The 18,088-nt window shown below is 36.1% G+C and overlaps 1 protein-coding gene across 19 annotated transcripts in view; it reads right to left on the reverse strand.

The window, feature by feature from the left end:
• The window catches only part of DMD (dystrophin), a 1,236,775-nt gene that overhangs the window by 105,081 nt on the left and 1,113,606 nt on the right, over positions 1-18,088 (reverse strand). For 18 of the 19 annotated variants that reach the window (XM_072027522.1, XM_072027514.1, XM_038175527.2 and 15 more), the window contains one exon: positions 14,017-14,077. In XM_072027522.1, coding sequence (XP_071883623.1) covers positions 14,017-14,077 — 61 coding nt within the window. Of the gene's footprint in view, positions 1-5,987; positions 6,025-14,016; positions 14,078-18,088 lie in introns of those variants that run through there. The other variant, XM_072027542.1, reaches the window with a different exon arrangement.

An 18,088-nucleotide genomic window follows, 5' to 3' on the forward strand; every position in this document is an offset into this window, starting at 1 on the left:
TGGTTTCTATAGTCCACATATTGCTTCTCCTGTAGCAACCACAGGCTTTTCCTTGAACAAGACATAAACAAACAGAATGCCTCAGGGAGCATTTAGGAGATGTGGCGCTAAACAGTTTCTCAAAGTGCCAAATACTGCTGCAGCATGCTACCAGACATGGCCCCAGATGGTTATGTCCCCTTAAAACTTCTAGTTTTCAAAAAGCAGCCAGCATCACCTCTTCCAATAAGGGACACCGGAGTACACTCATAATCTACCGTGGTCTCTCTTGAAGGGAGAGCCCTTTTCTTCTCTCCCCAGTTCTAAATGGTGTGAGACAAGATGATACTGCAATAACGTTTCACTAGAGATAATGTCTGCACTCACATTTCAATTCCTGAGAGGGAAAAATAAAGAATATAGAAATAGCACCATATAAACACCAGAACAGCACAGAGCAGATGCACACTCCACTTAATGGGGCGCCGCCCGTGTTTCACCGTGCGTGCATCTTTCATGGATTCTCAGCAGAATCTGTTACTTAGTTCAGATTCTTGAGTAGAAGTGACAGACTTCATATAAAACTGCACCGTTGAGCAGCAGGCTGGCAATGAATAAATATTGCTTGGGAGGTTAGACATACACAGCTGTAGAGATCATGAAATTCAGCCTCTGTCCTGCAAAATAATTACCTCAAAAAAAAAAAAAAAGGGAAATTCTAGAACAGGGACATCCGAATGAATATAATAATTTTACCTGAAATACATGGGTTTCAGCCTTCACTATTTATGAATGACAAGTGAAGACAAATCTTTTTTTGGAAACAAAAGCACAACAAAACATTTGCTGTTGCCCTGAATACTAATGATGGAAGACTGTTGCTATGGTGATGCTAATTTTAACGCTCTTGCCTGTGGACTTCATATGAACTGCCCGTTTTAACTTTTGCAAATGTCATTTACAAAATGAAAACCCATTAATGACTGGCGAGGGCACAATGTTCCACTTTAATTAGAATAATAAGGAATGCTGATGCACAAAGTACAGGTTTGTGAATTGCTACAAAGCCCACACTGTCAAAATTAATTACCACTGATGAGGATTTTGTTCTTTTTTTTTTTTTTTTTAAATGAAGCTTTAGAATAAGACAATCGTAGCTTGACTTGGAATTGAAAGCAGGCTTTCCTTTTAATATCAAGGTAGAATAAAGAAGTTTTCAAGACCGACAGTGTAGAGAAGGGTACGGCTCAGCTTAGAACTGTGATTGAGCCAAGCTAAGTAAGTGCGCACTGATTTCAGTAATGGGAAAATGCAAGTGCCAATGCTGCTGGGAAAAATAAAGTACTTTTTCAGAGAACTACCTGCTCAGAAAACCAGTTACAGTTTTAGATTTGGAAAACAGAGTTTGTGTCTTTGAAGAGTGTAAAAATACAAGCTGGGGACAAGCAAATGAGTAGGTGCTAGGATATGATTCTGTTTGGGTTGGTGGGATATTGCTGAAACTTGCTAATTGCCAAGTTCTGGGCCACATAGATGATGTTTAGGAAAGAAAAAAAAATTAAAAAAAAATAGCATACACATTAGCAGTTATCCTTTTTGTCATGCACCTTGTAAATTATGAGCATACATATCTTGAGAGGGTAAAAATTTGCAACTACCATTTCTGTTTCTGGGGAACTGTATCCGCATATAAAGTAGGTACTATGTTGATAAAGGCATTTCAGTAGGACTGACTGCAATGAGGAAAGCATACTGCAATGAAAAGCAACACAGGCAGCTGCTGAGAGTACATTATTCAGACTAATTGTTATTATTAAATATCTCCATTGTAGTACTGCCTAGAGAACCTAATTTAGAGTTGAGATCCATTGTATTGCATACTGTGTGAACAGAAAGGAAACTCGCTTTCTCTTGCGAAGAACAGAGCTGAGAAGAACTTGATTTGCCTTCATGCTAAGGCCATTTCAGCACAAGATCACTGGAAATGGGGCCAATGTGATGAGGAATAGCTGCTAAAAGAGTTTTCTAAATTCTTATTGGTGATAAACTGTGCTTTAATGACTAGTCAAACTTTCTTCCAGAAGTGTGAGAATGGCATTGACTCTCACTCTACAAATGTGCTTTAGTGCTGGTTTAAAAATGGGCTGGCCAGTTCTGCCATTGACCTGCTGGCTGTCATGAAAGCTACTGTCCCTGCCTACAGCTAAGCAGTCATGAAGGCTGAAATTTCTTTGAATTGCACAAAAGGAAAGCACAGAGAGAACACAGATTTTGCTGAGAATGGATAGTATTTAAGAAACATGGAGCTAAAGTGTGTTGACAAACTGACATTGTAAACTAAGTTGGGCAGCTGCCTGCTGTAAAAAGCATCTGCCTTCTGTGCTGAGGTACAGCTAAAGTGAAACAGCAGTAAGTAACCAAGCAGCAAAGCTCCAAAGTGTACTCTGAAGATAGGTGATGGAGAGAGTAACAGTGCCACAAAAAATGTCACAGTTTGTCTCACGTATTTTCTCATATAGGCAACAAAATACTCTGGGCTATTCTAATTCATTTTATGAGTATTGTTGGCGCAGTTAACATATCACGTTTTAATGAGTATGTAATAGGTGAGGCTGAAGTAGATTACTGTTCATCAGTGTGACTGAGTACTAACTAAAAATCTCTCAGAAGAATATGCCATCTTTAAACAGAAATCAGAAAACAAAAATATACTTGTTTGGTGCCAGTAAAGGGAATAGAATAAAATATTTTAAGGATAAGCAACATTAAATGTGTAAGCAACCATAAAGTGCACATAGGGGAGTTAAAGGATAGATGACAGAGGCAGTAAAACATTGTGTGAAGTAGTGGAAATGTCAACAGACAACCTAGATTTTAAAGAAAACTGTTCTGGTTTGATGTTTTGAGCTTGGGACTTAATAATTATCCAATGGGGAATGCTATACAGAAAAGAGGAAAAAGATCAGTAATTAACAAGTTGCATGCAGAAGTCACAAGCACAATTAAATGAAATACAGCTCTCTGTGAGGTTCTCTGAAAGTGAGGTGCCGGGGTTGCTGTTACGATATGCCCAGGGACTAAAGACTAAAAACAGCACTAAGAGAAAGCAGGACAAAGAAGGTGATGGGCTGGAGGCAGACAACCAGTGGGAGGACGGACTCTGCAAAGAGATCATTAGAAGGCAAGGGAGAGATGCAGAAAAAGTGAAGGGTAAGTTATTACAAGGCAAACCTTGAGCACAAGCCAAGAGAAGACAAGAAAGGACAGTGGGAAGATGCTTTGCTCAAAGTGGTGGAATGACCTAGAGGAGTGTGAACACTGAAAAGATTCTTGGAGCTAGGACAGGAAACTGTTAGTGACCTCATGAAGGGCTGTTTTAGTGGAGAAAAGGGTACAGAAGCTAGAAAAGAGTGGGCAGGAAGAAAAACACGGACTGGAAATGGACACAAATTCTAGGAAAAATGAGGACAATGTTCTGGATGTTGAACAGTGTCAGAGGAGAGATTTGCTATATCAAGGGCAGTCCTGGAGAAAAAGGCTTTCATGTAAGTAAAGAAGTAGCAGATAAGCTTCAAAGAAAATACATCATTAAAAATAAAGTCCTAAACAAGACATTTTTATATTCTACTAGTGTCTAAGGGGCTGAAGACATTAAACAAATAGACTTGTTCTCTAACATCTAGCTCTTTGATGTCCTAAGTGTCGATCTTACAATTTCTTGTTTTGAAATATATTGTCTGTAAATGATCAAGAAACTTGCTATGACCTCAAAGGAAACTTGTTTCAAACAAGAATCTTCTCCTTCAAGCAATCGATGCATTTAAACCTTTTTTCCCTCACTCTGACAAGTCCTTTGCCTCGAGTTTTTACTACTGCAAATTAGTACAGTACCAGTGTGACGAATATGGTTTCCTTTGTCGTGGACAGACCATATGGCCAACCTTCATTGGTAGAACATTCTTTTTTTTTTTCCCCTCTTTTTTTTTTTTTTTTTTTGGGGGGGGGAGGTAACTTCTAAATAGAAAAAAATATGAAATTGAAGATCATTCAACTGGGTAGGTTGATACAAATTTAGTTTAAGAATACTTCAAGATAAAGATACCATCTACAAACAACAAAGTACAGAGCTGTCTAATGTGCTTTTCAGCCATCTCTGAAAGTACTGAATATGACTGTCACTTAGAGCCTGCTTTTCTTTTGTGTTTCACATCAAAGAAAATTACGAAAATCACGGGGTTTCTTTTTACAAAATATTTGGTAATTTTAAAAATGCAAATGCAAGCTCTCTATACCTACTGAAACTATTATTGTGGGGTTTAGGTTTTACTTTTTAAAGTGTTTAATTTCAGAATGAATTTTTTATGAGTTTGAACTAGCATTCATACAAAAACACATTGAATATCACTTCTGTCTTGTGAAACCAAACTTTTAATATTCAATGACTACTTTTTCATAGTCAAGATTCAGCAAAACACAGACATAAAAATAACTGAACATTACTGCTATGGCTAAAAGCAGATAAATATACAGAAAAATATTTCACTTTAGAACTGAAACTTCTCATTTACTAATGAAATTTCCTCAGTAAAACTGCAGTATGGCTGGAGCTGGTGATAAAATGGAAGTAGAGGATTCCTTTAAACACAAAACTAAATGAAATGCAAATTAATGACATGCACAACCATAATGAAGATGTAAGAAAACCTATAATAAGTGCAGGTCCGTTTACTTCAAAACTTTTTAAAGTTTAGCTGTTTAATCACATTTATCAAAGTCAATGCATGATTTATAGATTCTAGGGATTCTCAGTAAACACGGTAAAAAAAACCCTCTCTGATAGAAATTTTGCTTTAAACACTTTTCAAATTGTTCCTTAACTGTTTGGGCAGAGGTAGTCTCAGGAGTAATAGAATGCATATATATGCATATAATATATTATTTTAACCTTAAGATTCCTATCAAATTTGCATTTTTAAACCTTCAAGTGAAGTTTTAGTTGAGGGAAGATTCGGCTATGAGTTTGCTCCGTATTGTTATTATCTCTGTGGTTATAGCTGAAACTAAATTATACACAAATTTCCTTAGGGACATTTACAGTCTTCTCTCTGGCTGTAATCTCTTTACTGCTGCTGCTGCTAGTACCTACTCACATTTGCAATTGCTTTATTTTCTCTGTTTTATAAAAGATGTGTGGTTAAGGTCAGCCAACAAAGTTTCCATTGATGAAGTCCTAACACTAACTACAATTAAGCAGAGTTAAATTGAAGATGAAATAGTAGATAAAAATCACTGATCTGGGAGGACATATACAGCTTCTGATTTTCTAATGAAGGTGCACCATTTCTGTGTTTCAGAATGCAGTAGAATCCCTTAGCTTTTTGTTACATTCTTTACAACATTAAAATACATATCAGTTTTCTTATACCACTGCATGGATGGCAGGTTAGAAAATACTGGTTGGAAACAAAGCTTCTTTTAGTAATTCTGTATTTTCTTTCAATTGAAATTTAAGACCTTTTTGTTTGCCTTCCTCATATTTATTTATTCCACATTTTCAGGTCACTGCAGCTGAAATAGTGAGAACAATAATAAATTTGCATTACCATGTACTCTTTCACTCCCAGCTCCTAGAGAAGTTTATGGGATATTTCCTGCTGTAAAGGAATCATGATCATTTCTTAGCGATGAACAAACTATTACACCCATGACCCAACTAGACACACTCTGGTGTGTAATTGAAATCTTAAAAAAACATGGTGTTACACATTTGTGTTATAGTCATGATTTTTTTTTTTTTTAATGAAAATCATGTTCCCAAGTCACAGTAGTTTTCTAGCTAGTCCTTTAAGTTTTAACTTCATGCCTGTAGTGTCTCTCTGTTATTTTTTTTCCTATGCTTCACACAGGGTGTCATAATCCTCAAGAATTAAGTTTACAGTATTTTCTCCAACAGTACATCCTTGAAACAAAAATGCAGTTGAGTTTGTTAAAAATGAAGTAAAGTCAAATACAGCTTTCCTCTTCTACATTAGTTCTGCAGTAGTCCTGAAGAGGAAAAACAGGAAACATACATACTGAAATTCAAAAGGAAATCTAAGTTATTTATTAGGCTAATTATTTAAAGACACTTTTTCCAACTATAACTTTAAAATAATAGAAAGAAATCTAGCAGACATCTAAATTCACAATAACTGAATGTGACCAAATTATTATGGGTTTAGATACTTGGATTTTTATTTATTTATTTTTATCTTTATCTACTTCATTAAACACATAAGTGAAGAATAAAACTTATACCAACATTTTTTGCCCATATTTGCAGCAACCTGCCTTCTTAGTAATCTATTGCTCTCCTAAATAAGTCTGTACCCCCTCAAAGTCCCTAACCTGACACTTAGATACAGCATTTATGCAAACAAATTTTGTAAAAGAGGAGAGAAAACCTAGATACACAGACTCTGCAGCCATTAGGTAGAAAAGTGTGTCCTCTACTCTCTACTCAGTAGGCTGTAGATGCCATTTGGTGATTGTGCTAAGCTGGTTACATCGTGTGCTACTTGGTAGTGGCCTTCTGTTGTGTTGCACCATACTCTGATTTTCTGAGCACAACTGCGATGGAAAGAGCATGAATGCTTGTTTCACCAAAACTACTTGTAAGAAAACAATTTATTCAGAGATGTTGTAATGCATTTTTTATGGTTCGTTTTTCTTAAATTATCTAGCCATAGATTTCCTAATACAAAAATGTATCTGATGAATAATTGAAATTCAAAACAAATATGTAGCATGCAAGAGGCTGCCAAGCCTATAGATCATATTTGAAATTGTAATTTATCTCATAAAGTTCAACTTTTTAATCAGAAAATGAGAAGTAAGCAAATGAATATTGATGATTTGATCATTCCTAATCTATTGGTTATAATCTTTACTGAAGTCTAAATCCAATCCTACTGACAACTATACAGTTCCCAGTTAATATATTTTATATTTTCCCTCAGGATCTCTAACCCCTAAGTATAATACATACAAAAATTAGTTCTCGTGACTGATGACCTAAAGATAAGGATATTACAAAACTGATGTGCAGCACAGAACTCATTGCAGCTATCATCTCACACATGCGCAAACATACTCACACGCACACAAAATCATTGAAAGGGAGGAGAAAACTGGTTCACATAATCCACTGTCCTGGTTCAATAAATAAAGACTAAACAGGTCACTCAGGACAAGAAATTTGTCAAGACAGAGAGGGAATATTCTGAAAAAATAGGAGCTTATTGCAGCATACAGAACTGGCATCTCAGAAGGTCAGAGAAGGAACAAACACAAGAGAGATTCAGCAGCTTCATTGAGTTCATTTTGAAAAAGAAGTCAAACCAGGAAAAAATCTGACCTCTTCCTGACAGGCCACAGGAGAAACAGAAGCAGCCCAGCTGGTATCTCTGAATATTGCACTTGGTTTTTGCTTGACTGTTGCATTGCCCTGGATGCCAACACTAGAGCATTGAACAGTCTGCCAAAGCCTGTGAGTCCATAGCAAATACAGCTGGTGATGCATGATATCCATTATATTTATATACACTACTTTTTTTTTTCATCAGTATTGAAGCATATCTTAAAATGCAAAAATGTTAATTACAGTCCTGCCTTACGTTCGACTGATGAGAAGATGAAGACAAAAGACACAGAAGGTAAAGAGGGATCAACTTACTGTTGACTCTCTTATTATATGGATTCTATTTTTCTCATGTGGAAAGGGGCAATATTGTCTGTTTATATGTGGAGCTAGCTGCTTCAGAAGAGACACTGAACCGAGGGCAGTACAGACAACTGATATGGCAAGTGCTGCTTTGGAGAAAATGTCAGTCTTCTGAGGAAACAAAGGACTTATGAGATTTCTTGGTATAACAAGAATATGTAAAAAATATGAGATATTGTTCTCCATTTCCTTGAAGATTTTCTGGACAGTTGTCAGAAGCTGTCTTCTCTTTGTCTGTCATCTAAATTAAGTATGTAATTGATCTTTAAAAAAAAGAAAAGTCTGACAGGCAAATCTTTCTATTTTTTTCCTTAATATGTCTAATCTTTTAAAGTTCAAAGCATTCCAGGGGAAATCAAACATAATTCCTATTTTTGAATTCTGCTCATTAAGCACACAATGTTTAAAACATGGGCTTGAAGTATATGACAATAAATTTCAGCTATCAGCAGTAGCTGTAAAATCTACTTTTATGGAAGATCTGGCACATACTGTATAAAATAAGCCCATATTGTATATATGTCATTCAACTTTGTCAAAATTATATGGGCTATGTTAATTTTTTTATTCTTGATGATGGGTAGCACAGTCAAGCTACATTTAATAACTGAAGTAAAATGAAGTGAAGAAAAATGAAGTAAAAACTAAAATTCAAGCAAAAATCACATTCAGCTTACAACAAACGCAACATTTTCAGCTACAACACATTTAATATTATGTAATTATATTCTATTACTCTATAAAGATATGAACTCCTTGTACAGTAACAAAAGTTTATTTTTCATCTCACTGCCTATAAAAATAGTTCATTTATTGCTGTCTTAGCCCCAGAGCTGGAAAGCAATGAGTAGCTGCATGTAATGGATTTTAAATCCTGATGCTTTCCTTTTAATTAAGAAAGTAGAAAAGCCAGATTCCATCCAAATTTCTCTTATCCAGCACATTCCTAAACTGAGCAAACAAGCCAGAAAACTCCAATCCATGCCCAAAGAGAAACAACATTACCTACATAAGACATTTTAAGATTTAACCTGCACAAAAATTAACCCCGATTTATTCTTTTCTGTAATGCTCAACACTGTAAACTCTCATGAAAATTCATACTGACTGCATCTGATGACAAATTGTAAGCACTTTACTATCCACTTCGGCACAAGCACTGTAACACCAAAGGGACCACAGTTCCTAAGTGCTGTTCAAGTGTACCAGGTTGCTCTTCGCTGCTCCCCATAACGCACCCCACCTTACAAACAGCTCTGCTGGGGGGGGAAGTGCTTGTTTGCTGTCCAATACTGCCCTGAACTGGAGTTGACAGCTAGATAAAAGAGCTCCTGAGCACTTGTCATTTGTTTCAAAAGAAATGGAACCCCATTCAGTCAGCTGGTGGATGGCCACAAGCAGCAGCCTGGGGTGCCTTGGCTCAGCCGAAGGCTGTGCGACTGCTGGGAGCCTCCCCATCTGCTTGGAGGTGGCTCCAGGCATGAGATCCTGCACACACTCACACCCTGAGCTTCAGTCTTTGAGGCAAGTTTTGGAGCTGAGGCTTCGCAGTCCTGCAGTTAATAAAGGAGGACTGCACTTGGACGAACTTCTAGGAAATACCAGATATTTCACTGAGTTTTTTATACTAGGTGGCATGCTAATCTCAAGGCAGAGTGAAAAGTATTAGACTTTTCCTTTCCATCACAAAAACTACAATTTAAGAGTGGAGACTTCAGAACTGAAAGACAGAAAAAGATCAGAGTAGTTGTGTTTTTAAGAAGTAGGAATATGGTATTTTTGGTATTTGCTACACAAGTTAACTGTTAGCCAAGTGCAGGGCTTGCAATGCTCACTCACAGTTTCACTCAGTACACATACACAAAAATATATTATTTATTTATGATTCTCTATGTCTCTCTCTGTTCTGTCTGACAGATATTTCCTACTTGCTTTTGCGTCTCATACTTATCTGTGCTCTGCAGAAGAAACAATTAACCCAAGTGATTTTACCAGAACAGCAACTCTTTGCCTTATTTTATCTTAGCAGAATTTAATTCAGATAGATTCACTTATCCTGTCTCTAAGTTGGAAAAAAGAAAAAAAAAAAAAAAGTAAAATAATCGTGACTTTAATCTGTTTGCTTTTACAATGAAAATTATGGGCTCTTAGCTTTTCTCTGTGTTGAAATTCTGCATGGTTAAACAACAATTAAAAGGGAGATTAAAAAAGCAAGACAACAAAGAAGTGTGTTTATAGAATTGGCCAGCTCCAGCGTGGAGTATGGAAAAACTGCAGAATCTAATAAAAATGTATGTCACAAGCTGATATAGTTAATGTAAGTAAAATACTCTCACAGGAAACTATAACATGGAATAGGGTAAGAAAGTGCAGATGTGTTGGCCTCAGAGTTATCTCTCTGCATAGCTAATTTATATGGATAGTCTAACATGGATCTTCTCAAGGAGTCAAATCTGTGCTCCTGAGAATCCAGCTTTGTCCTCAGCAGGACAAAGTTCAGTGAACTGCTATAATCTGTGTAAGAAAATAAGCTTGGCTGGGAAAAAACTTGGAAGGCTTCCTTTGTACAAAGTACCGAGATGAAAGACTACTGTATTTTTGCAGAAGCATTTTAAATCCTTCAAAAGAATGGGCACAGCAAGAGGCTGAGCAGACAGACACTATTAACTGGAAGTCAGTTATACATAGGAAGAATAATGTCAAAGATTAGTGCAAACAAAGAGGTCAACAACCACTACATTTCCACAGATCACGATGGCAGGACTACTGAATTTTGGGGTGAGAGAAAGTATGTTGAAGACTTCAGTCCAACTCCTCCTCCCTGCTGTAAGGCAACAGAGGTCTCCTGAGGCTGTGTGGCAGCCGTGTTATTTGCTGAGCAGAGTGTAAGCCGTACACAAGACAGAAGCAAACAGGACTCAGAGAATAGCTGCTTAGCATCCCCTCGTGCCCCGGGAGGATGGTTACTGGAGAGAAACTGGGTTGTGTAGCATGATCAAACACTACTTTTGGTGTTGCACAGTACAGACTTGGCATTTTTGCTATCTGGCACTGCTTTCAAGCCGCTCCGCTGTGTTTGACTGGAAGATAAGAACGTGCATGTCTGCACATGCATACCTGGATCACAAGGTTAGCTCTACTAAGATGTGATTTATCTCAAATTATGACAATAAAATCTGCAGTCTTTCTACCTTTATTATCTGCCCCCCTGCTTTTTTTTTTTTTTTTTTTTTTTTTTTTTTTTTTTTTAAGAATTTAAGACTTTTTTTTTCTTTTGGTAACGTATGCAGAAGTCTTTGTGCTGTGCATTTTTTTCATTTACTTTTCAGATTTCTGATGAACAGTAATTGCCTGTTTTGTCTCCTAAAAGCTTAAATTTAGAAATTTTAATGAATAACTAAAACACTGTTAAAGAGTACAGACATGTCTCTGCCTACTTCTGCCTTCCCATTTTCCAGATTGCTCTCCAATATGGGTAGGATCAAGACCTCAAAGAATAGGACTGATTAAACTTAAAACTGTTTTTTTTTTTTAATCTTCTTCTCCTTTTTTTAAGCTAATAAAACCTTTACATGCTGTACTAGACACAAGGAATATATTGACGAAAAAAATAACATAAAGAAAAGCATCCGATAAAATGTGGTTTAGAACAATTTTACAGGTTTTAATTCACAGGAAAAAGGGAGGTTTTTTTTCCCTCAGTAGCAGATAATGTGCTGGGCAAGTGTTTGGTACCCAGACAAGGATGTCCACTTGTTACTTTGGAAGCCAAAATACTTCTGCTGCCCTGGAACACAAAAATATGATTTCTCCGGTCACTGGGGAAGAGAGAGGAGAGAGGTGAGGCTGAACTGTTGGCCTGGCTTGTCATAAGTAGCTCCCCATAAGGAGCAAACCAAAGTAAAAGGTGGAAAAATGTGGCAGCTGGTGCAAGGCCACTGTACTGCAATTTTCATGAGGCTGACAGTAGGCCAAGAGACCATAAAATGGCAGACACTCAGAATAGCTGAAACAGGCTGTGCATTGTTGATAATTATATTTGCAGCAGCAATGATGCCCACACCAATACAATTTGAAAACAAAAAATACCAGCATGAATAATCTCAAGAAAGAATTACTGAAATAATAGCTTTAGAGGCAACTATTTGCTACAGATCAATCAACTGCATAAAAATGAAATTTTAACCAGCAAAATCAAAAGGCTTGAAGATACCTAGTAAACATCGCTGCTGAGGATTTAACATTAAGTACTGCCTAGCTTATCACAGGCTGTGTCATTGCAAATGTGAAAATGATGAGATAAAACAGTTAAGCATCAAGGGAAAACCAGATAAAATGAAAAACAATAAAACGTGTAGCACCATTATTCTATGCTGATGACAGACAGAAAATTATACAAACATTAGGAGAATGCTATCTATAGCTGCTCAGTCTTCACGGAAGCTCTTTTACAGAATTAATGATTGATACAGAAGTAATAGTTCAAAGAATAAAGAAAGAATGTGAAAGTTTAAAAGCCAAAATGGTACAGAAAACAGGCAATTTAGTTGTGCGCAAGTATGAAATACGAATGATGAGAATGAATGAAAAGAAAAATGACTGAGGACAGCTGGAGAAAGGAATAGATGTAACAACTCACTAAGATTCATTAAAACTTGACCAATTTGTTTTATGTCTCAAGGAAAGCAAGGTTTTCTATAAAAGTTGTAGCCAAATTTAAACTTTAATTAATATAATACTACTACAACTCCTTTTAGCTATTAAGATATTTTCTAAAATGAACAAAATAAAACAAATTATCTTCCTTTGAAATTGTAAATGGCCTGGAACAGAAGATGGATTGGAAAGTTGACACCAAAAACCACTAAAGAATCCGTAAGATCACTACCTATCATTTTAGCATGAAGAGTCAACAGTTACCTATGGTTGCTGGATGCAAACAGCACATAAAGAGGTGCGAAGCACAGCATGAAATGCATCATGTGACTACAGTAAGAATTGACAAGGCGTCTCTCACCGTAATGGCAAATGATGCCATGGGAAAGAGGAAAAAAAAAAAAAAAGAATATTTTCCGTCAATAAACTGACTCCTATATGCCAAAGGATTTCCAAGATTTTTCCCCCACAGATTACACTCTCTCTTTCTCCTTGATAGAGCTTTCCAGCTTTGTTACAACTTTTTAATTATCCATAGCCAAATGCATCAGAAAAACACATTTCCAAACACAAATTACAAGGTAACAGCAAACCAACTTAGACCAGGTATAAGTGTGCCACTGTTTTACACTACAGACTTCTTCACACCTAACTTTAAGGTTTGTTCTGAAGCTACTGTAGCAATTCAGTTTGTCATGAAAATTGCATCTGAAGTGCAGATGCAGCCAGCTGGCTTGAGGGACACTGGTTGAATTTCCTAAGTATACTGGGAAGATAAGGAGGTAGCATGTGAATATACCTATTAAATAACACCTGTGTTTCAGTTACATACACTACAGTCTTTACTGCAGATACTGCATCACCTGTTTCCTCTAGAAGTTACATATAAACGTTTTAAGGCATGTATTGCAAATAATGAGAAACTCAGCAGAGAAGGAAAAATGTACTAACACTTTTTTCTTACTTGCTGCAGAGTGGGCCTGTTTAGGGCACTGGAATTAGGTGTGTGTGTGTGTGTGTGTGTGTGGTTTTCTTTTTTCTTTTTTCTTTTTTTTTTTTTTTTTTTCTAAGTTTTCTCTCATATCTTTTGCACACATACCTCTTAAAACAAACTGGCTTAATGAGGGAACTAACCTCAAAAAGAACAATCTATAGAGACTAATTTGTTCCTTGTCGTTCCTCAGCAACAGATTTTACCAAACACTCTCCCTAAAGGAATTCATTACATATTTGCATTGCTATGTTAAAAAAAAAATAGTGCGTCATATTCACAACTGCAATTCTGAATTTGTTTTCCTTGTTTGTTTGTTTTGGGAAAACCTGACATACATACTCTTCAGTGTGCAGTGGAACAAATTCAAATGTAATCTGGATACCCGAAAGCTTTACTTAGTTTACAGGTAAATTATTGTGGCATAAAACCAAGCAACATACAAATCAGTGCATCCTAGGATGTTTTTAAAGAACTAGCATACTTCTGTGAAATTTAATGCACATTTAACTCCCTTTTTCTTCACATTTAGAATATAGGATCAGTTCATGATAATCTAAGAAAATTTCCAACTACCCTCTTAAATTACAAATGCAAATAGCTAGAATGAATTACTTTTTATACTCACTTGATATAATACGGCACTTTGTTTGGTGAGATTGCCCTCTCCCAGGGGCCTTGGACAGAAGCTGTCAACAAACAAACAAACAAATAAATAAATAACTGCACGCATACATTCATACATACAAACATACCTAGAAGAAAAACATGGAGGTCAAGTTCAAAGCAAACAGGAAAGACAACATTAATCGCTAGAATTACAATTTTACACTTGGCCACGCTGATATTGGTCTGTTTGCTCAGTTGCCCATGAAGGCAGGAAGGATTAACCTGCTGTTCTGAAATTTCTGGCCTAATCTGAGAGAAATTGAACTCATTCAGCTGCAAAGATAAGTACAAAAAACTCCTTGGCTACTAAACTTCAAGAACAGATATGAAGCAGAGCACACAACCTATCTCTGTGTTTCAGTTCAACCTCTTTTATAGGATTCCTCCTGCTAATGTGTTTGGCTGGTTTTACTTCAATTTCTTTCTCATGTGATCAGTCCCTTCCATCCTTCTAGGAAAAAGATTACACTGGTTTATGCTTTATGCTGAGTGAAGTACAACTGACATACCATCTCAGTATTTTGTTTATTCTCTTGTTGACTTGTTCTAAATACGAAACAATTTAATTTTTATTTCTCCTCATTACTAATTGTGCTTTATTGACTTCCAATAACAGCAAATAATGGAGAAAGTAACACTGATCACATGAACCAGTGAAGAAATGACATTACTCACTCTTGGCTATCAGTGTTAAATCTCTACACCAACTTAGAAGATAGTGAAAATCTTCTGTAACAAAGTTGTATATAAAATTCCTTGTAGCCAAACAATTTTAAATAATGTGTTTTTATTATAGGCAGAGACATAGCTTAGGATGCAATCATAAACTAGTTTCTGTGTTTGTTTGTTTGAGTATGAGTAATTATGAGTTTTCTATCTGTAAAAACAGTTGTACCGAAAATTTCCTTTTCTAATATAGTGATTTCTTTATATGAAAAGTAATCTAGATGGAAAAAAAATGTCTGTTTGCTTCCCCCAGTGTAAGCCTTCTTTTTAGTGACCCCTGCTGTTCACAAAGGAAAATAATTGTCTCCAAGACAGCTAGGGATCAGCTGCTTGATCATTCATTTGTCTCAGTCTTCTTTGTCTCTCATTTGAAATAAATCTTTCAGTAATGCTTCGGGTACTTTAACAAATACTTTAACAAATCCATACAAATATGAGCAACCAATATCCACATTTCATATAATTTGTACCAAAACTGTTAACCAGATTCACGAGTGAATTTGCGGAATGAAACACCCTGTCCCCTGCTCACAGACTAGAATGTGGATAAGAGGACTTGATGACCATGGCTGAGATTACTGGTGGCCTATGAAAAGCTTACCACTTTGATGGTCCTGTTGTCACTGCCTTTAACCCCCACCTAAATGCCTGTAACAAAGCTGTGTACTGCTTTCCCATTACTTACACTTACATCATTCTGCGCTTCTTAAGAAAGAAAGGAAAAATTTAATTTTAAAGGTATGAACCACAAAAACAGAAAATTCATGAAGTGCACCAGAAATGCAGAATGAATTATAATGGTAGCTCCCATGGAAGAAGCGCATGGTAATGCTGTTGAAGTGTGTGTCATAACCCACACATAAAAAATCACAGAACTCTATTTTCAAACACAAATATTCAGATATATCAGTTATAGATGATGAAATATTCCTTCTTGGGACAGGGACTGATGTCTCGTTCCATATCTGTACACTGCAGAGCTGAACAGCTGTGAAGGTGCAGCTTGCCACTCATCGAGCAGCAGCTCTTTTGGTGAGCACTAACTGCAAGATGCTCACAACTTCTCAGTTTCGTATAGCCTCAAATGATGGAAAGATGCAATCTGTTACATAATCTATATATGACTGCAAAAAGTATAAAAAATGGAATATGATGTCATGTATTGATGTTAACTACATTAAAAAAAGGAAACATCCCCTCTTTTTCTTTTTAACCCCAGTTTTATGTTATGCTTCATATGCAATTCTTAACCATAATTCTTATTTATTCTGTCTACTGGTGAGAACATAAACTGCTGTTAAGTGTAGTTTTGGTGACTGATCTGATATTCTCCACCATCTAGAAGGGGGTAGGAAACCAAAGGCAAGGAGTTACACACAAGTTACAGTTTAATTTTACATCATCAATGCCTTGGTGATTTCTTTGTATGCTTTTATTCAGTAATATGACACTGTGAGTTAATATGCGGCACATCAAATATCTTTAAAAGGCCTACTCCATTGCAATTATAAAGTTTCTGACCCCATGGGATTGTGTTATCCGAGGACTAAGTTGAATAGGATTATACTAAGTTATAATTTTTGAAAATAAAATACCCTTCAGTATTTACTAAAAATTGACCTTCTTCCTTATCTCTCTCCAAAACAGTCATTAATATTCCTAGTGGGAACACCACCAAGCTACAGTTCTGCCACTCTAAGATTTGTTTTAAGTTAAATACCTACAGGACAGATTGTCACGTATTTTTGGAAGGTGCAGTTTTTCTGTTGTTGCTGAATCAATCTGCATAAGAGTTTTGCAGTCGTGACTTATTATCACAGAATCTTATATAAAATAATGTTCCCAATACATTAAAATAGGAACAAATACTTTGCTTTCATGAGAACTAAGAGCTTTAGGAATAACAAACAATTCTCTGATGTTCTGCATAATTGGATTTAGTGTTACTTCAAGAGATTGCTGTGAAGCTGTCTATAATACACTTTTACTTTCCTGGATGATTCTAGTCTTGCCTAAATTTGAGTTGACAAAATACGTGGTACTTTTTGCAGCTATGCTAAGACAATAATCATTTCATTTTTGGCAGAAGCCCAGAAGCTGAGAGCAACTGTTTCTCTGGTTACCAGTATGGGTTTACTATCTACTACAAAGCTAGTGCAGGTGATAGACATGTATCTTTAATTTCTTGGTAAGGGCCATTTCAGTTGTCCAGCTAAATACACTTAGGAAATGCTTTTCTGTATGACACTGTAATATCCCAGTGTGCCGCTGCACTCAAGAAACATACATTTCCTTATTGCCAAGTGTAATTCAAAAGTGTTTTATTGTTCTAACTTGCACAGTCTAAGAATCCATTATCATACACCCAGCTACTTGCAATCTTGTCTACTGCAATTAAATACTACAACAAAATACAAGGCATTTTGAGAGTGAATTTAAATTTCTGTACTCTTTATTTTTATTGCTATGCACTTTAATGGTTACTTAAATTTGAGAGTTTAATTTTTTCTGTTGGTGTGCTAATTTCTAAGACTTGCTTTGGCTATTGTTCAACTTAAGTAAACATGGATCTTGGTGGTAAGCCTACATCCTTATTTGTTTTCAGAATGTATAATGATACCGTAGCATAATGGCTCTATGGACTTCAGCAGTATTTTAATCTATGCAGGGATATGAATGAAATATTAACTAGAATGATAGCATAGTTTTATCTGGAGTTGATATTATGAGACTAATCTGATAAATATTTCACTTTAGCACTGAAAATATAATGAAAATACATGTATGTTTGCTAATAGTAAACTATTCCTTCAGCTGTTCAAAGACTTAATTTAGTATATCCAGTTAAAAATTACTTTCAGTGATACTTATTTAAAAAGTCAGCACACACCTCTCGTCACCTTCCAATATCACAAGTTTACATTTTCAGATTTAAACACAGAGAAAATCTTTTGAGTCTTAGTTAACACTTGGGGAGCACTGGCCAACAGTTTCAGGATAGGAATTGTAAAGCCAAACCACCTAGTACCCATATTCCATGCACTGTTATGTATACCTTATAAATTATTTTTTCTTATAAATTTATTGTATGTATTATATCTGCATTTCATCTCCATGATAGTTAAAGCGGACCACATCTATTTGTTCACAGTCAAGACCCATACTACCTGCTTGGTGGCCATTGCCGTTGTAGCACAGCAAGGTGCTTAATTATGTTCATATTTTAATAATGCTGCTTCAGCCTAGGAGCTCTACCTGTGTGACTGCTATTGTCCTACTTGGGATTATCATCATTATTATTTTCA

Source organism: Anas platyrhynchos, chromosome 1 (assembly GCF_047663525.1).
Source record: "Anas platyrhynchos isolate ZD024472 breed Pekin duck chromosome 1, IASCAAS_PekinDuck_T2T, whole genome shotgun sequence".
Lineage (NCBI taxonomy): Eukaryota > Metazoa > Chordata > Aves > Anseriformes > Anatidae > Anas > Anas platyrhynchos.